Here is a 14,881-nt window from a genome sequence, read left to right as displayed (position 1 = left end):
TTGACTATTGAAGCTTATTTTTCAGTTTGGCTGCTGCATTTTGTAGTTAATGTTGATACACTTATGTTGAGGTACTTTGATATGAAACACATTTCAATTATTTTTTTTCCCAAGCCTGGTTAAAAGGTAATGCAAGAGTTGTGTGTTGTTTTTGTAGAAGCTTCTCAGAGTTGCTTGGTTGAAGTCTTTGTGTACTTGGTGAAGACCAATGACTGTAAAAAATATGGACGACGCGACAGCCCTTTTTCCCATTGAACGCCTTGAGGGCAAAACGCCTGCTTGACGGGCACAAACTGTCGCAAAAGACTGCTGAAATTGGAGCCAGACATGCGCAGAAGGATTGTCTGATGGAGCCAGAGGAGGAGCCGCGAAAATGAGCAGAGTCGAGCTTCCAATCAAACGCTTTATGTAAAATCAACTACGCCCCCCGAACTTCTCAGCATGCGTTTGCTGTCATATCAACACAAATGGATGTAATAACGTTAACAAATATGAGGGTTTTATATATTCAATCGCGCCAGCTCCAGGCCGCAGCGCATAACTTACTCGCGGCGTCGCGGGCTGATTCCGGCTCGCATGCGGCAGCGCCGGCTCGCTCGGCCGCCGCATCTGGCTCGATTGACTCGGACTGGAATCGGGCAGTGAGTCCAGGCATCCGGAGTAGGTCCAGCAGAGGTAACATTAGTCAGTCTGAGCTCTAAGAGATAAGTCTCCGGCAGGCGAGAATCTAGCCGGAACTGTGTTTTGCTATCTGGGTGGCTAGGCGTGTATCAGCAAACTAATAAAGCCCGAAAAAAAGCCCTGAACTTAGCGAATAAACAGTGTTCCACCAGGATCATGTATGTCAGAAACTATAGTTTACTGCTGAACTCATTTTGTCATGGTAAAATAACACAGAAATCGAATAATAACATTTCAGTCTACTTCAGTCTCCTGCCGAAGCTCAGACGCCACGCTTTGAGAAACTGTCAATCACAGCTGTGTATCACGATGACACGCCCAGCATTAAATTACTGCTAAAAACAAACTGTTTACAAAAATGAAGATCTGCACCTATTTCAGCACAATAACCAGTGCCTTAATCGACCAGAACTATCTTTCGGGACATTTTATTGCAAGTGTAATATTTTTTTTTATTTGGGCTCAAGTCTCCTTCATTAACACGGAGGAGGCGGGCTTTATGACTTGTACTGCAGCCAGCCCCCAGGGGGCGATCTAACGGCCGAAACCTTCACTCAAACGTAGGCTTGCGGCACACTTGGTGAAGACTCAAACCACACTGATGTCTCAATACACACAACTACATTCACTTATATAATAGTTATGTGAGTCTTATACTATTATACTGTGATATATTATCATTCGTTAAAAGAAACAATTTCTGAACTTCAGATTGAGGTTTTATTTGTGTAAAGGTCAGTCAATATATTGACATGAGCTAATATTAGCAATGTTTTAGTTATTTATCTATCACTGAACTTGTTCTTTATGTGAGTTTAGAGTCCTTTATTTCTCTTAAAGCACATGCAGCTCATTACTGGTTTCTGTAAGACTGTCAACACACTCTTAACAGATCAATTATTTCTTCCAAAAGTCTCTATAGATTGTAACAATTAAAATGTAGCTTGTTTCTGTGCCAATTTTGTTTTCTTTTCTTCGTTTTTAGGTTGAAAAGAACATGTGTGAGCAGCTTAGCTCTCTCGAAAGCCTCTTATTCACCTGGTATGTAACAAAGATGTTTTTCGCTCTAATTATTCCTTGTGTTTGTGCATACATATGCATAGACATTCACAAAAGCATATATAAGATACTCTGTGACAACTTTTTCCTTTTAACACAGTAAAGTGATCACATACTGTCCATTTTTTTTTATCTATCATGCATCTAAATATTTATAATCACAAAATAATTATATAACAAGTTAATTTATTGTATAGGCAGTGTATACAGAGTAATTCAATGACAAGAGTTCACTTTCATATCTACACAATGCAGAACTTTTAATGTGATTAACCTGCTCCACCTACACCAACTACAGCATTTCTCAGACGTCTGTTTGACTATGGTATAATAACAGTGGTGAACATCACATACAACAACAACTGCACTTACTCCTGTAACTTGTTTGCAACAATGAATTTTAAATATCTGTCACATATTCATTTAAATAAATGGATCATCATCATGTGCAGTCATCTTTATTAATAGCCGCCTAATAGGCCAGACCATTAACTGAATAGGATCGTTTTACATATATGAAACCTGTTAACAGGTATAGCTGTTCATGCCAATATCAACTTGATAGCCTAAAGCAAATTATATGAACAGGACCTGCCTTACATCTCTTAAGACAAATAATCAAAGGTGTCTATAACAATACATGCTTGATTGCCCAGATCATTACAATCGCTTTATCTGATTGGTGCCTTTTCACACATTTAAATATAACAACCATTTGTAAGCATAGTTCTTCACCAATATCAGTTTAATACCTCAAATAATTATACATGAAGGCATCACAGTGGTGCAGTGGGTAGCTGGTTCGAGCCTCAGATGGATCAGTTGGCATTTCTGTGTGGAGTTTGCATGTTCTCCCCGTGTTCGCATAAGTTTCTTCCGGATTCTCAGGTTTCCCCAAAGTCCATAGACATGCGGTCTGTGTGAATGAGTATGTATGCATGCTTCCCAGTAACGGGTTGCTGCTGGAAGGGCATCTGCTGTGTAAAGTATGTGCTGTATAAGTTAGCGGTTCATTCCACTATGGTGATAATTATTACTATGGTAATAAAGGGACTGAGCCGTAAATGAATGGATATATGAGTAATATCATCACACGAGTATCAGTGCTATCAGTTTTTGTATTTCTATTTGTTGTAATGACCTGTTGTTATTGCAATGAAAAAAATAAAATAAAAATAAATAAATAAATAAATAAATGTGGCTGTATAATAGCAGTGGTGGAATGCGTGTGCTATAGTGTACACTAGGCACTCGAGAATGATTGTCTGAAACCTGTTGTTTCAATCTCCTGAGAACTCTGCTCATCTTCAGAACGCAAATGAAGACACTTTAAAAGAAATCAGAGAGCTCCTTCATCAGTCATAGACAGCAAGAGATCTGAGATGCTCAAAGTCCAGAAAAGGAACCAAAAACGATGTCAAAACACGTGACTTTTGTGGTTCAATTGTAATCGAGCTCCAAGAACATTTTGTGTGCAGGAAAATGTGGAAAAAAGCAGCCATTTTCAAAGTAGGAACTGTTGAACCATATAGTGTTTTTTTGTAGTTTTTTGCCCATGTATTCTCTTTATTTGCATTCAGCAGCAGAAACTCAAACAGATTTGGAACTAGAAGATGAGTAAATGACAGAATTGTATTTTTTTTGTGAACTACACCTTTAATGCTTCTGTAAGTAAAGGTAAATTAAATTTTACTGAAGATATTGCTAAAGAATGGCAGGAAACATGGAACACAGATAATAAGTGACGACAATTCATGTGGAAAAAAAGAAACCCTATATAGGCCTATAAAGTTGTAGAAATAGAAAAGAAGAGGTCATAATTATGAGGATGAGATTTGTACTCAGATATTAAGAAGTAATGTTGTTGTAGACATACAAGTCATCATAAAGTGGATTAAAAAAGTTAAGAAAATGTTTGGATTAAAGGTTTGTGTGAGAGAGAGAGCAGATATAGTGTAAAGTGAAAACCATGGGAGTAATGTATCAATAGGAAAGTGTCAAAAAAGCTTTAAAAAAAGACTTTTATTTTGGCGTGGCGCATGACGTCATCAGGCAGCGCCGCTTCACCGCTGTGATTCAACTGGTCAAAGGTTTGTTTGAAAACGTTTACACAGATATAAACCAATTTAAAGTTAAAGTTCTAAAGTTTTAAGTTTTTTATATGGTGCTAAATTATATTCCTGCTTTTGGAAATATTATTTTAACCCTTTATACAACGTAGTACTATTTTATTCTGAGTAACTGATGGCTATTGTTTGAATAAAGTAACAGCAAAAGTGTGTAATAAGTGTTTTAAAGAAACATTTTACCTGATTTATTTTTGTTAATTACTCCCATAAAAAAACATTGAAGCAAGTGTTGAAAAGAAGTTATTTTGTTTCTGTTCATTGTTTTGTTCATTTTAAACAGGATAAAGTGTCACAGAGAAAAACTCCTGCTGAAGCGACTGATCTCTACACTGTTATAAAGATGGCGTTTATTAAAGAGGAGAGTGAAGATATGAAGATTGAAGAGACATTCACAGTCAATCAGGAAGATCTGCAAGACCAAACAGGTTGATTTTCATTCTCAAATACCAACGCAGTCATTTGATCCTCATTCAGATATATTTTAATAATAAGAATACTAAATTAAATCCATCTTGCAGCCCTGAGTGTGCTGCCTAGTTCTCCTAAATGCACATAAACACTGATTGAAAAACAGGAATGAGTTTCTTTTGTCACTTTTCTTATTGGTTTTGTCATTCTTTTTATGTATTATTAGTCTCCCATTTTCTCTACCTTCTTAAGGTTATCAGAATCAGAAAGAGCTTTATTGCTTTTCTTTTTCTCCTGCTGTTGGTAAGCGTCCTTGAGCGCTGGCGCTATATACAATAAACAAAAACAGTAAATTAAAAAAAGTTCAACTGAGCTGACGATGTTTGACCTACAGCAGGGGCGGACTGGCCATCTGGCAATTCTGGCAAATGCCAGAAGGGCCGGACCATTTTTTAAATGTGGGCCGGTCAGGTTTTTTTTTTTTTTTTTTTAATATGTATTGTTTTTACATGCTTTTACAAGCTTTTATCTCTTACAAGATGTGATATTATGATGATATAATAACAATAATAATAATAATTAGAACAATAATAATAATAATAAATGTTGCGCATTTGGTCCAATCGGCGACGGCCGGCTGGTTTCGAGAGGGGCCGACCCAATCTGAGGTTACGCGGCCGTAATCAAAATCTAGCAAGAATGTAAAACAAACAATAAGTGCCACACAAGCTAATTGTCAGAGATGTGCCGTAAAAAGAAAAGGCGGTGCCGAAAAGCTCAGAGAAAGAGCGCAAAAGGGCTCTAAAATCAGACGCTGCCAAATGCATATTACTAAAATATTCTCGAACATTCGGCTGCTGCATCGGAGGACAGTAGCGCGGTAGAGGAGGTAAGAAAACAGAAAATGTACGTCTAAGTCATTATACTAAAACATACCAAGTAAATGTCTCGCCATTCACGCTACTTCTGACAGTTTGTGACAGTGCATTAAACACAGTGACTACATTGTGTTTAACAGTTGTCAGCTTAGTGTAGAACTCCCCCACATTTTAATAGGTCATTATCAGCAGATAACGTGATTTCTGGTATACAGACTGCTGTATGCTACTAGGAATATATTCTAACATGCTAAAGAACCTAAAGCTATAGCCACAGTACTGTATGCATTTGTTGTGAACTCTGAATACATAGCTAGACTTTAAACTAATACATTAAATACATGCATAGGTTACAGTACATAATCATCTCATTGTCAGGGAAAATGAGATTCAATCTATCCAGAATTATTTTGACTCTTTATTCTTTCCACAAAGTTTCCAACAAGTACTGAGTATGCAAGTGCTAGCAATCACTTTGGGTATCCTTGTGGGTTGGTGTGGTCTACAACAAATTAAAATAAACAAATTAAGGAATCAGAAAAAATAATAATACAAATAAAGATCCTAAAACACTTCCATGTACAATCAACAAGGGGTATGAGATCCCTGGTTGCTAGACACACTTCAAAATAGAAGCTCATGTGAGCCATTTTAACACTGTGGCTCTATTTAAAAATAAATTAACCCTATGATAGGAGCCTGTGAATGTGTATCACACACAGACACACACACACACACACACACACACACAAATGGAGATGCAGCACTAGCAACACTTCAGCATGATTTCACAAATAACTATATATCATGAAGGATTAAAAATGTACAAATCTGCTGGTACACACAAATATTGCTGCTTTTTTTCAGTTTTGCTTTATATTCTATTCATTTCGGTGCTATTGTTATTACTTAATTGTATTAATTTGTATACAGGGTTTCCGCAGGGTCTTAAAAAGTCTTAAATTTAAAAAAATATATATATATTAGGCCTTAAAAAGTTCACTGAAATATTGTGTTGTATGTCTTAAATCATTTTAAACTGTTCTTAATTTCCCTCTATCCAAGTAAAGCTACCCAATCTGGCCAAATCATTTTTTTTTATTGCAAAGAGATTCAGTTTATAACAGCTGTTACATTATTTTCAGCAAATTCTCCAAATTAAATTCCCTAATCATGGAAGGAAAAATAAAGCAACACATCCCTTTACATTATCTTCAATTAATACAAAAACTATTTACTAAAGTTACCAGACCATTAGAAAAAATCCTTTGTGTTTAGCCCTGTATAAGTCTAAAATTGTATTTATAATGGTCTTAAAAGGGTCTTGAAATGTTTTAAATTTGATTTGAATAAACCTGCAGAAACCCTGGTATTCAAATGTTCAGAGCAGTCAGTAAGAAAACATTTTGCTGCAATCTTTACATCCTATACAGTGTTTATTAACTAGGGTGTTGCCAATACCAGTGCTGTGAGAAAGGATGCTACGGTAGGCCTAGCAGAGACAGGGAGGAGTGTGGTAGAGGTAGAAAAAAAACAAAAACATTACACACTGTACTTTGGGTTTGTAGTTAACTCTACAGTAGAGGTGAACACATGACAAAAAAATGGAGTTAAGTCTACATAGTTACATTTGAACTTAACTGTAGAACAGGCCATAATTGTAAATATTTATTCTTTAGGTCACCTGTAATTGTTTCATAAGCACATGTTTATTCAAAACTAGAATGAGTCAAGCCTAGCAAAAGCAGTGATTCAAATAATGATGACACAGTGACTGTAGAGACCAGCAAAAAGCATGGACACAATAAGAGTCAGGCAAGGGTGAGGAACAAGTATAATCTCAGACAGCCATACAGGCATATTAAAATTGCAGAGTCACAGAGTTAAAATGGATGAGAAGATGTAGAATCAGACAATGTGTTTACTGTCAACATAGAAACAAGGAGAAGCCAACATAGTCTATTGACCGTGCCAATAAACAACAACACTTCAGAGAATGACAAGTATTTGTGAATAAAAGTATTCTGAATGTAGTGCTGCATGTCCATTTGTGTGTAAAGGTGTGTGTGTGTGATACACTTGGTTACTCCTATCATAAATAGCAGACAAATGGTAAACAGACAGCACAGGGATTTGAAATTATTTTAATTTAGTTTTACTGTATGTATGAATTTGTTATAAACGGGTTGTTTTTCTTCCAGTCACATACATTAAATGTTTAAATATCTATTACATATATGGTACTGCTTATATTATTTCACTATCTGTACACCAGTATAAGTAGTGAATGTGCGTGTCTATCGGTGGGGCTGTGTCGGTGTGGTCATGCGGGCTGGTGTGGCTACAGTGCCAGGGCTGAATTTTTGTCCCAGTCCGCCCCTGTCTCCCGGTGCTCACGTGGGTTTCTTCCAGGTTCCCCGGTTTCCTTCCACTGTCAAAAAACATGCAACTTAAGTTAATTGACTAATCCAAATCGGCACCATAGACATGCTCTTAGTAAGTAATTATCTCTTAAAAGCAATTACTTTCTGTTTATTAGCTACTACAGCAGACGAGTTCTCGAGATCTACCCGAGCTCAAACTTCCCTTTCGCCTTGCAAATGGGAGAGAGCCTCAGGCTCGAGGATCATTAAGTGTAAACACTTAAAATGAATGAAAACAAGTTGCAAAGTATGTCATCTTGCCATCTCCTCATCACTCCAGTTTACAGCAAACCTGACATTAATCATTTGCATATGTCCATTCATTAATTTTCCTTCGGCTTAGTCCCTTTATTCGTTAGGGGTCATCACAGCCGAATGAACAACCAACTTATCCAGCATTTATTTTAAACAGTGGATGCCCCTCCAGCGGCAACCCAGTACTGGGAAACATTTGTTATATAAGTTATTTACAAGAATGCAAACTCACAAAAATAAGCGTAATTTATGCGTACTTGCCATGAACATGCAGGAATTGTCTCAATCGGGTCTTCCAAGCAATTTACAAATGTTTAAATCCAGTGGAAAATGCACAACACACAGCATGAGTAATCCAGAGCGAGTGCATTTGATAATTTACATTTAAAGCCACAGGCACAAAAACAGCTTGGTTTTCCTCTGACCCCCAAAATTAAATCTTCTGTAAGGTATATGATCTGATTTTGAGCTGAAACCTCAGACACATTCTGGGAAGACTTATTTTACATCTTGTAAAAAAGGTTTTATAATGGGAATTCTTTAAAGAGATTGTTGACGCAGAAATTAAAATAGCCTCACTATTTACTTTCCCTCATGTAGTTTTAAATCTTTACGAGTTTCTTGGTCCTGTTAAACACAAAAGAAGATCTTATGGAAAAAACGCTGGCTTTCTTTGTGTTCCAGAAGAAAGGAAATGTTTAAAACCACATGACACAGAGTAAATGATAAGGTCATTTTTATTTGTGGGTGAAACATCCATTTCATGCTTGTCGCTTTGTGGCTTCATTCTAAAAGTTCATTTTTTTTTTTTTTTTTAAGACCTGATGGTGCTGAAAGAAGAGACTCATCAATGGAATGAAATGGAAGACAAACATCAAGACATATTGACTGATGAAAAACCCACACTCACTAAAAAGACTTCATCACACGGAAGACCTCGGAAATCCAAATCTATGTGTAATTTCAGCAGTAACCAGTGTAGAAAGAGTTTCAGTCAAAAGCCAAAGCTTGATGTTCACAATAGGGAGAAACTTTACACCTGCAATAAGTGTGGAATGAGTTTTCCTAAAATTCATGGCTTTAAAGCCCACATGAGAGTTCACATTGGAGTAAGGCCGTACAAATGCCAACAGTGTGGAAAGAGTTTTACGCAAAATAGCAACCTTGAAGTTCACATGAGAACTCACAATGAAGGAAGAATTTTTACTTGCACACAGTGTGGGAAAGGTTTTGCTAAAAAACACAACCTTAACATCCACATGAGGATTCACGCTGGAGAGAAACCTTACACATGCACAGAATGTGGTCAAAGTTTCCCATATAAAACCACATTCAATAGCCACAGGAGAATTCACACTGGAGAGAAACCTTACAGATGCACAGAGTGTGGTAAAAGTTTCACACATAAAAGCACATTCAATAACCACAGGAGAATTCACACTGGAGAGAAACCTTACACATGCACAGAATGTGGTAAAAGCTTCACGCATAAAAACACACTCGATAACCATAAGAAAACTCACACTGGAGAGAAACCTTACAGATGCACTGATTGTGGTAAATGTTTCCCATATAAAAGCACATTCAATAACCACATGAGAACTCACACTGGAGAGAAGCCGTTTGCATGTGCTCAGTGTGGAAAGAGCTTCAGAGCCAAAGCTAGCCTCATGAATCACATGAATGGTCACACTGGAACCATAGTGTTCACATGTGATCAGTGTGGAAAGAGTCTCACACACAAAGACTCCATTAAGAACCACATGAAGACTCATTTGGTAGAGCGTTTAAGATGCAGTGAGTGTGGAAAGGGCTTTAATTGTAAAAGAAGCCTCAACACTCACATGAAGCTTCACAATGGAGAGCAGAGTCCTCAACATTGAGGCCTTGTCCACACAAACACGGGTATATTCTAAACGGCAGCTTGTTCATGTAGTTTGGCTGTTCATTGACATGGTTTATTTATAAACTACTTTTGAGAGGATCATGTGCTATGATTGTCCACAGCTGGTCCTGCATTAGCTAACACACCAACCAGATGATTTCTAAACCACTATAAATAACCAAAGTTTCTTATCTTAGTTATTTTCCACCTATCCACACAAGTGGATAAGTTTATCTATCCACACAAGTCCCACAATGATAGTAACCTGTTTAGCAGAATATATTGACAGTTCTGATGTTGTTCTTTTTTTAGAAAATACTTCCAAATCAGGAACACATGCTCCTATTCTTGTAACCCCTTATCTGGGTCTTTAGATCCATCAGTATACATTTGTGTATTTTCCAGCTATAAGCTTATACACATTTGGCTTATAGTACCTGATTCCTCCCATTCATTTCTTTTGTCCAAGATCTCAAGATTGATTTCAACTTCAGGTATTATCCATAAGGGGACTTCACTCCATACTGGGCTTTTATTACCCACTATATTAAATACTTGGTGTTTTATTTATTTATTTATTTTTTGCTATATTATGTATATTCCATCCAAATCCTCTTCCTCTATTATTAGTATACTCCCAACAATCTATTAAAGATTCTTTTACAATGTTATCTCCAGCATAGCTTTTAATAGATGACCAATACGCCAGCGCCAATTTCTCCCTACGCAGATATAATGGTTATTAATTTGTTTCCACAATCAAAGCTTTAATCTGTGTTGATTTTACAGCTCCTATACACATTCGAAGTGCTCTATATTGGATCCTATCTAGTCTTTTTAAAATGGTCTTTGATGCTGCCGCATATATTATACACCCAAAATTAAGTACCAATCTTATTAAAGCCTGATACACTGTGAGCATTAATGATCTCTCTGCTCCCCCTTCTTTGCCTGCTAATGCCCTCATTGCATTTAATGTTTTCCTACACTTCTTTTCCACTTTCTCAATATGATTTTTCCATGTGTACCTGCTAGATATTTAAATTCTTTAACCTCTCTCCGCCCCGGACAGAGCACCATGGGTGGGATATTTGCCTGAACGCTGATCAGCGAAAGCTGATTGGCTGCCTGTATGTGGCTTAGAGAAAGCTGATTGACTGCCTGTAGGCGCTCGGTGATAGCTGATTGGCTGCCTGTTCCTTAAACAGTCTCTTGACAACAGAGGGAAACATTTGTGGACAGAAGATTCATTTGTCTTCTTCAGTCTCTTCAGAGTAATATAACATTGTTTCTGTGCAATCCCTGATTGTATAATACCTTTAGTCAAGACCGGCCCCGAAGTTTTTTTTTTTACATTAATTTATATTTGACTGCACAAATCTTCTCAGTACATGTCAAACAAAGACATTCCCTCAATTACTAATAGATCTCGGATTTCTTTACCTGTTTGCGTGAGCTTTTGGAATATATTTAAGTGACAGAATGGTATGAGTTTTAAATAAATTCCTCTTATAATAAAGTTGGTGAAGTCTCTACTCATAATTGCTCTCCACTAAATCACAACTTGTTCAATCTAATAATAATATTTCCTCAAATGCTCTTTACTGTATTCAGTCTGAAGAAAGTCATTTGCTTTGGGAGTATACTTACTATCAAGTGTTTTGCGTTGACTTTTCCAGTTCTCCTAAAAATGCTATCATCCAAACTTTTGTATCCTTTAAAATTGTATTTTTAGTTACTCTTTGAAACTAGCCTTCTTACTATACATGCATTTATAGCGTCTTTCTACATTTGGCATCCAGAGATTTTGATATGTATGTGAACTCTATTAATTACTCAAAAACATCAGAATGTTATTGTGCATTATGTCCATATAGGACTGCTTCAATCTTGTGGGACATCAAAGGCACTTTATAGTGATAATGACCCAGTTAGTGAAACTAAAACATGTAGTAGTAATGGGTACTTTTTACTTAAAGGGCACCTATTTTACCCCTTTTCAAGATTTAAGATGAGTCTTTTGTGTTTCCAGAATGTGTCTGTAAAGTTTCAGCTCAAAACACTCATCAGATTATTTGTTATACATTTTAGAATTTTGGGATTTTCTGCTTTAAACACTTAGTCTTAGTTTATTATATAAATTTTAAAATTGTGTTCAAATGTTCATATTAAAAGTTTTGATCAACTTCAAATACTGAAAGTCTTTGTATGTGAGAGAGATAGCAGATGTTGTGTGAAGTGGAAAACGAAGGAGAAATGTCTCATGTCATGACTGCAAATGTGAGTAGCAAAAAAACTAAACAAAAAAAGACTTTGCCAACAGATTAAAAACAAATCTTGATTCTATTATTTCTGAAACTCAGTCTGGGTTTATAAAAGGCCGCCATGTTTCTAATAACATAACATTAGTTTTGGATTTGCTTGATTATGCTGATTCTATTCATTCAGATGGTCTCATTCTTTTACTTGATTTTTATAAAGCCTTTGATACGGTTGACCACCAGTTTCTGTTTAAAGCATTGAGGTTTTTTGGATTTGGGGAAACTTTTGTTAACACTATGGGTATGTTTTATAAAGTATCAATAGTTCAGTGATTGTTAATTTTAATACTTCTAATGGATTTGATATTTTGTGTGGTATTAGACAGGACGGCCCAATCTCTTCCTTTTTATTTTTATTAGTGACAGAGTTGCTATCCTTAAGCATTGTGCAAAATCAAGATTTGTAAGAAATTTCTGTTTTTGAGAGGAAGATTAAGATTTCACAATTGGCAGATGACACCACTTTATTTCTAAAAGATGACTCAAACGTATCAAAGGCTTTAAATTTAATTTCTGACATCTCAAGTGTTTCTGGTCTAAAGCTGAATATCTCCAAATGTGACATAATGCCTGTTCATAATTTGAATTATGAATATATAGAAGATATCCCTGATAAATCCACAATTAAATATTTCTTTATTTTTGTTATTAAAAATCTTTTAGTGAGACAGCACTTGAATTTTTGTTACAATGGGACCTGTCATTATATGGAAGAGCTCAAGGCAGAGGGTCTTTCTCATTTTGTATATGCGACTTTATCTTTATTTGTTGAGAACAAAGTGGCCAAATAAATTAATACTGTTATCTTAAAATTTATCTGGAAGAACAAACCTCATAAATTGAAAAAGGAAGTTCTTTCTAATAGTAAAGCAGAGGGAGTGTAAATTTATTAGATTTTTCTGACACCATAAACATTTTTAAATTAATTGGTAAGAGATGCCTAACCAATCCAACGTCTATTTGTTTTTTTATTCCCAACAATTTTTTGGACAAAATCTGTAGTCTTTAGTTTCTTCTTAAATGTAACTATCTTCCCTACAAGCTATCTTTAGCTTTGTCTAAATTCCACCAGCAATGTCTGCTTGTTTGGAAGCTTGGTTATGTTCACAATTTTTCTCTCTACCGATTTTTCTTATGGAATAACCGAGATATTACAATCAAAAACAAATAATTATTTTTCCAAAGTTGGTTTCAAAATAATATTAATTGGATCCTTTGGTAGGTTATAAATGGTTCACTAAAGAATGTTTTCTGCATCATCAAACAAGAACTTTGTTTAGCTTTGTGCGTCAAATTTTCCAATTTAAAAGGAAAATTTCTTCTAGAGGAAAGGTTTACTGGAAGTCTTTGGTTAAGGATATAGACTGGAATAGAACCTGGCTTTTACCTGGGTAATATTGCATTTCCAACGAGACAAAATAAATACATTTTAAAATTTTTGCATAAAATCTACCCTGTAAATTCTAGTATTTACAATTTTTTGGACATCGACAGCTTCTGTTCTTTCTGCAAACAAGCAGAGGAGACACTACTATAGTGATGGCCAACCCTGTTCCTGGAGAGCCACCTTCATGCAGATTTCAGTTGCTACCAATATCAAACACACCTGAACCAATTAATTAGGACCTGAACACCACGAGATAATTACAGGCAGGTGTTTGATTTGGGTTGCAACTGAAACCTGCAGGAAGGTAGATCTCCAGGAACAGGGTTGGCCACCCCTGCACTACATATGTTTATTGATTGTCCAATATCCAAGCAATTTCGGTCACTTCTGAATTCTCATATATCTGCTTCTGCCAATGCTGTGAATTGCTTTAATCTAAAAGACAATTTTTATTATAATAACCCAAAAGCTAAATATCTGGAACACATCATATATATATTTTTAATCTTATATGGCAAATTTTACATTCACAAACAAAAATTCACAAATAATTACCAATCCTTTGTTCATTTTAGAATAGAATTTATTTCCCTCCTAAAATCACTTTATCTTATTAAGAATTAAAAAAATCTAAGATTCCTGAAATATTATGCAGATGTATTTAAAGAAGATTCTCGATTTTATTTGCTTTCCTTACAGTTATTTGTTAATGTGTCATTCTAATTTCATTCATTTGTTTAATTTAGTAATTTTATTATTATTATTAATAATAATACTTTAATTGTATTAATATTTTTCCCTTTCTTTCTAATGGTATTATTTGTATTTGTATGTGGTTTTAGATATTTTTTCTCATGACTATGTAAATTATTGCTCTTTTCAAAGATCTGTCTGACTTTGTTATGATGTTCTTGTATTGTCAGTTCAAGCATTAATTGTTAAAAAAAAAAAGTGAATCAACTGGAGAAAGGTTTGTTTTAAAGCTCTTACACAGATATAAAGCGATTGATTAAAGTTTCAGGTTTTTCATCTAATGATGTACCTGCTGTTGACAATATTATTTTAACCCTTTATACAACGTAATACTATTTTACTCAAAGTAAAAAGAACTATTGAACAACGTACGTGTATTAAGTGTCTTAATGAAGGTTTAATTGATTAAATAACATAATTTCACTTCATTCTAAGTATACATCACTTTATATAAGAAATGGAGTACTAGTTTTAATCAGCTCATTTATAGCTGTTGTTTCTTGCTCGGACTTACTGGATTTATTTTTGTTAATTACTCTCATATAAAGAAACTGTTGAAGAGAAGCTATTTTGTTACTATTTATAGTTTAATTTATTTTAAACAGAACATTTTTATTGCTTTGTTAACTTTTAACAGAATAAAATGCCCAAACGCAGAGAAAAACTATATATAATAAGTCTTGACTCATGACTAAGAGTAAG

The 14,881-nt window shown here is 35.3% G+C and overlaps 1 protein-coding gene across 1 annotated transcript; it reads left to right on the top strand.

The window, feature by feature from the left end:
- The first annotated feature begins 3,790 nt into the window (after window positions 1–3,790).
- On the top strand, window positions 3,791–11,910 carry LOC100537572 (uncharacterized). The gene is made up of 3 exons (XM_087249048.1): window positions 3,791–3,830; window positions 4,150–4,294; window positions 8,653–11,910. Exons 2-3 carry the CDS (start codon window positions 4,210–4,212, stop codon window positions 9,714–9,716), a joined length of 1,149 nt encoding a protein of 382 aa, XP_087105174.1. The 5' UTR covers window positions 3,791–3,830; window positions 4,150–4,209; the 3' UTR covers window positions 9,717–11,910.
- Window positions 11,911–14,881: the final 2,971 nt, after the last annotated feature.

The sequence above is a fragment of the Danio rerio genome, chromosome 4 (genome assembly GCF_052040795.2).
Source record: "Danio rerio strain M-AB ecotype USA chromosome 4, GRCz13ab, whole genome shotgun sequence".
NCBI classification, from domain to species: Eukaryota; Metazoa; Chordata; class Actinopteri; order Cypriniformes; family Danionidae; genus Danio; species Danio rerio.
Note: the sequence above shows the minus strand (reverse complement) of the source record. Positions and strands in the feature narration are given on the sequence as shown.

Coding starts and splice junctions, on each gene's coding strand:
- LOC100537572 (XM_087249048.1), top strand. CDS start 4,210: ATGGCGTTTATTAAAGAGGAGAGTGAAGATATGAAGATTGAAGAGACA. Junction 4,295..8,652: donor AGATCTGCAAGACCAAACAG/GTTGATTTTCAT, acceptor TTTTTTTTTAAG/ACCTGATGGTGCTGAAAGAA.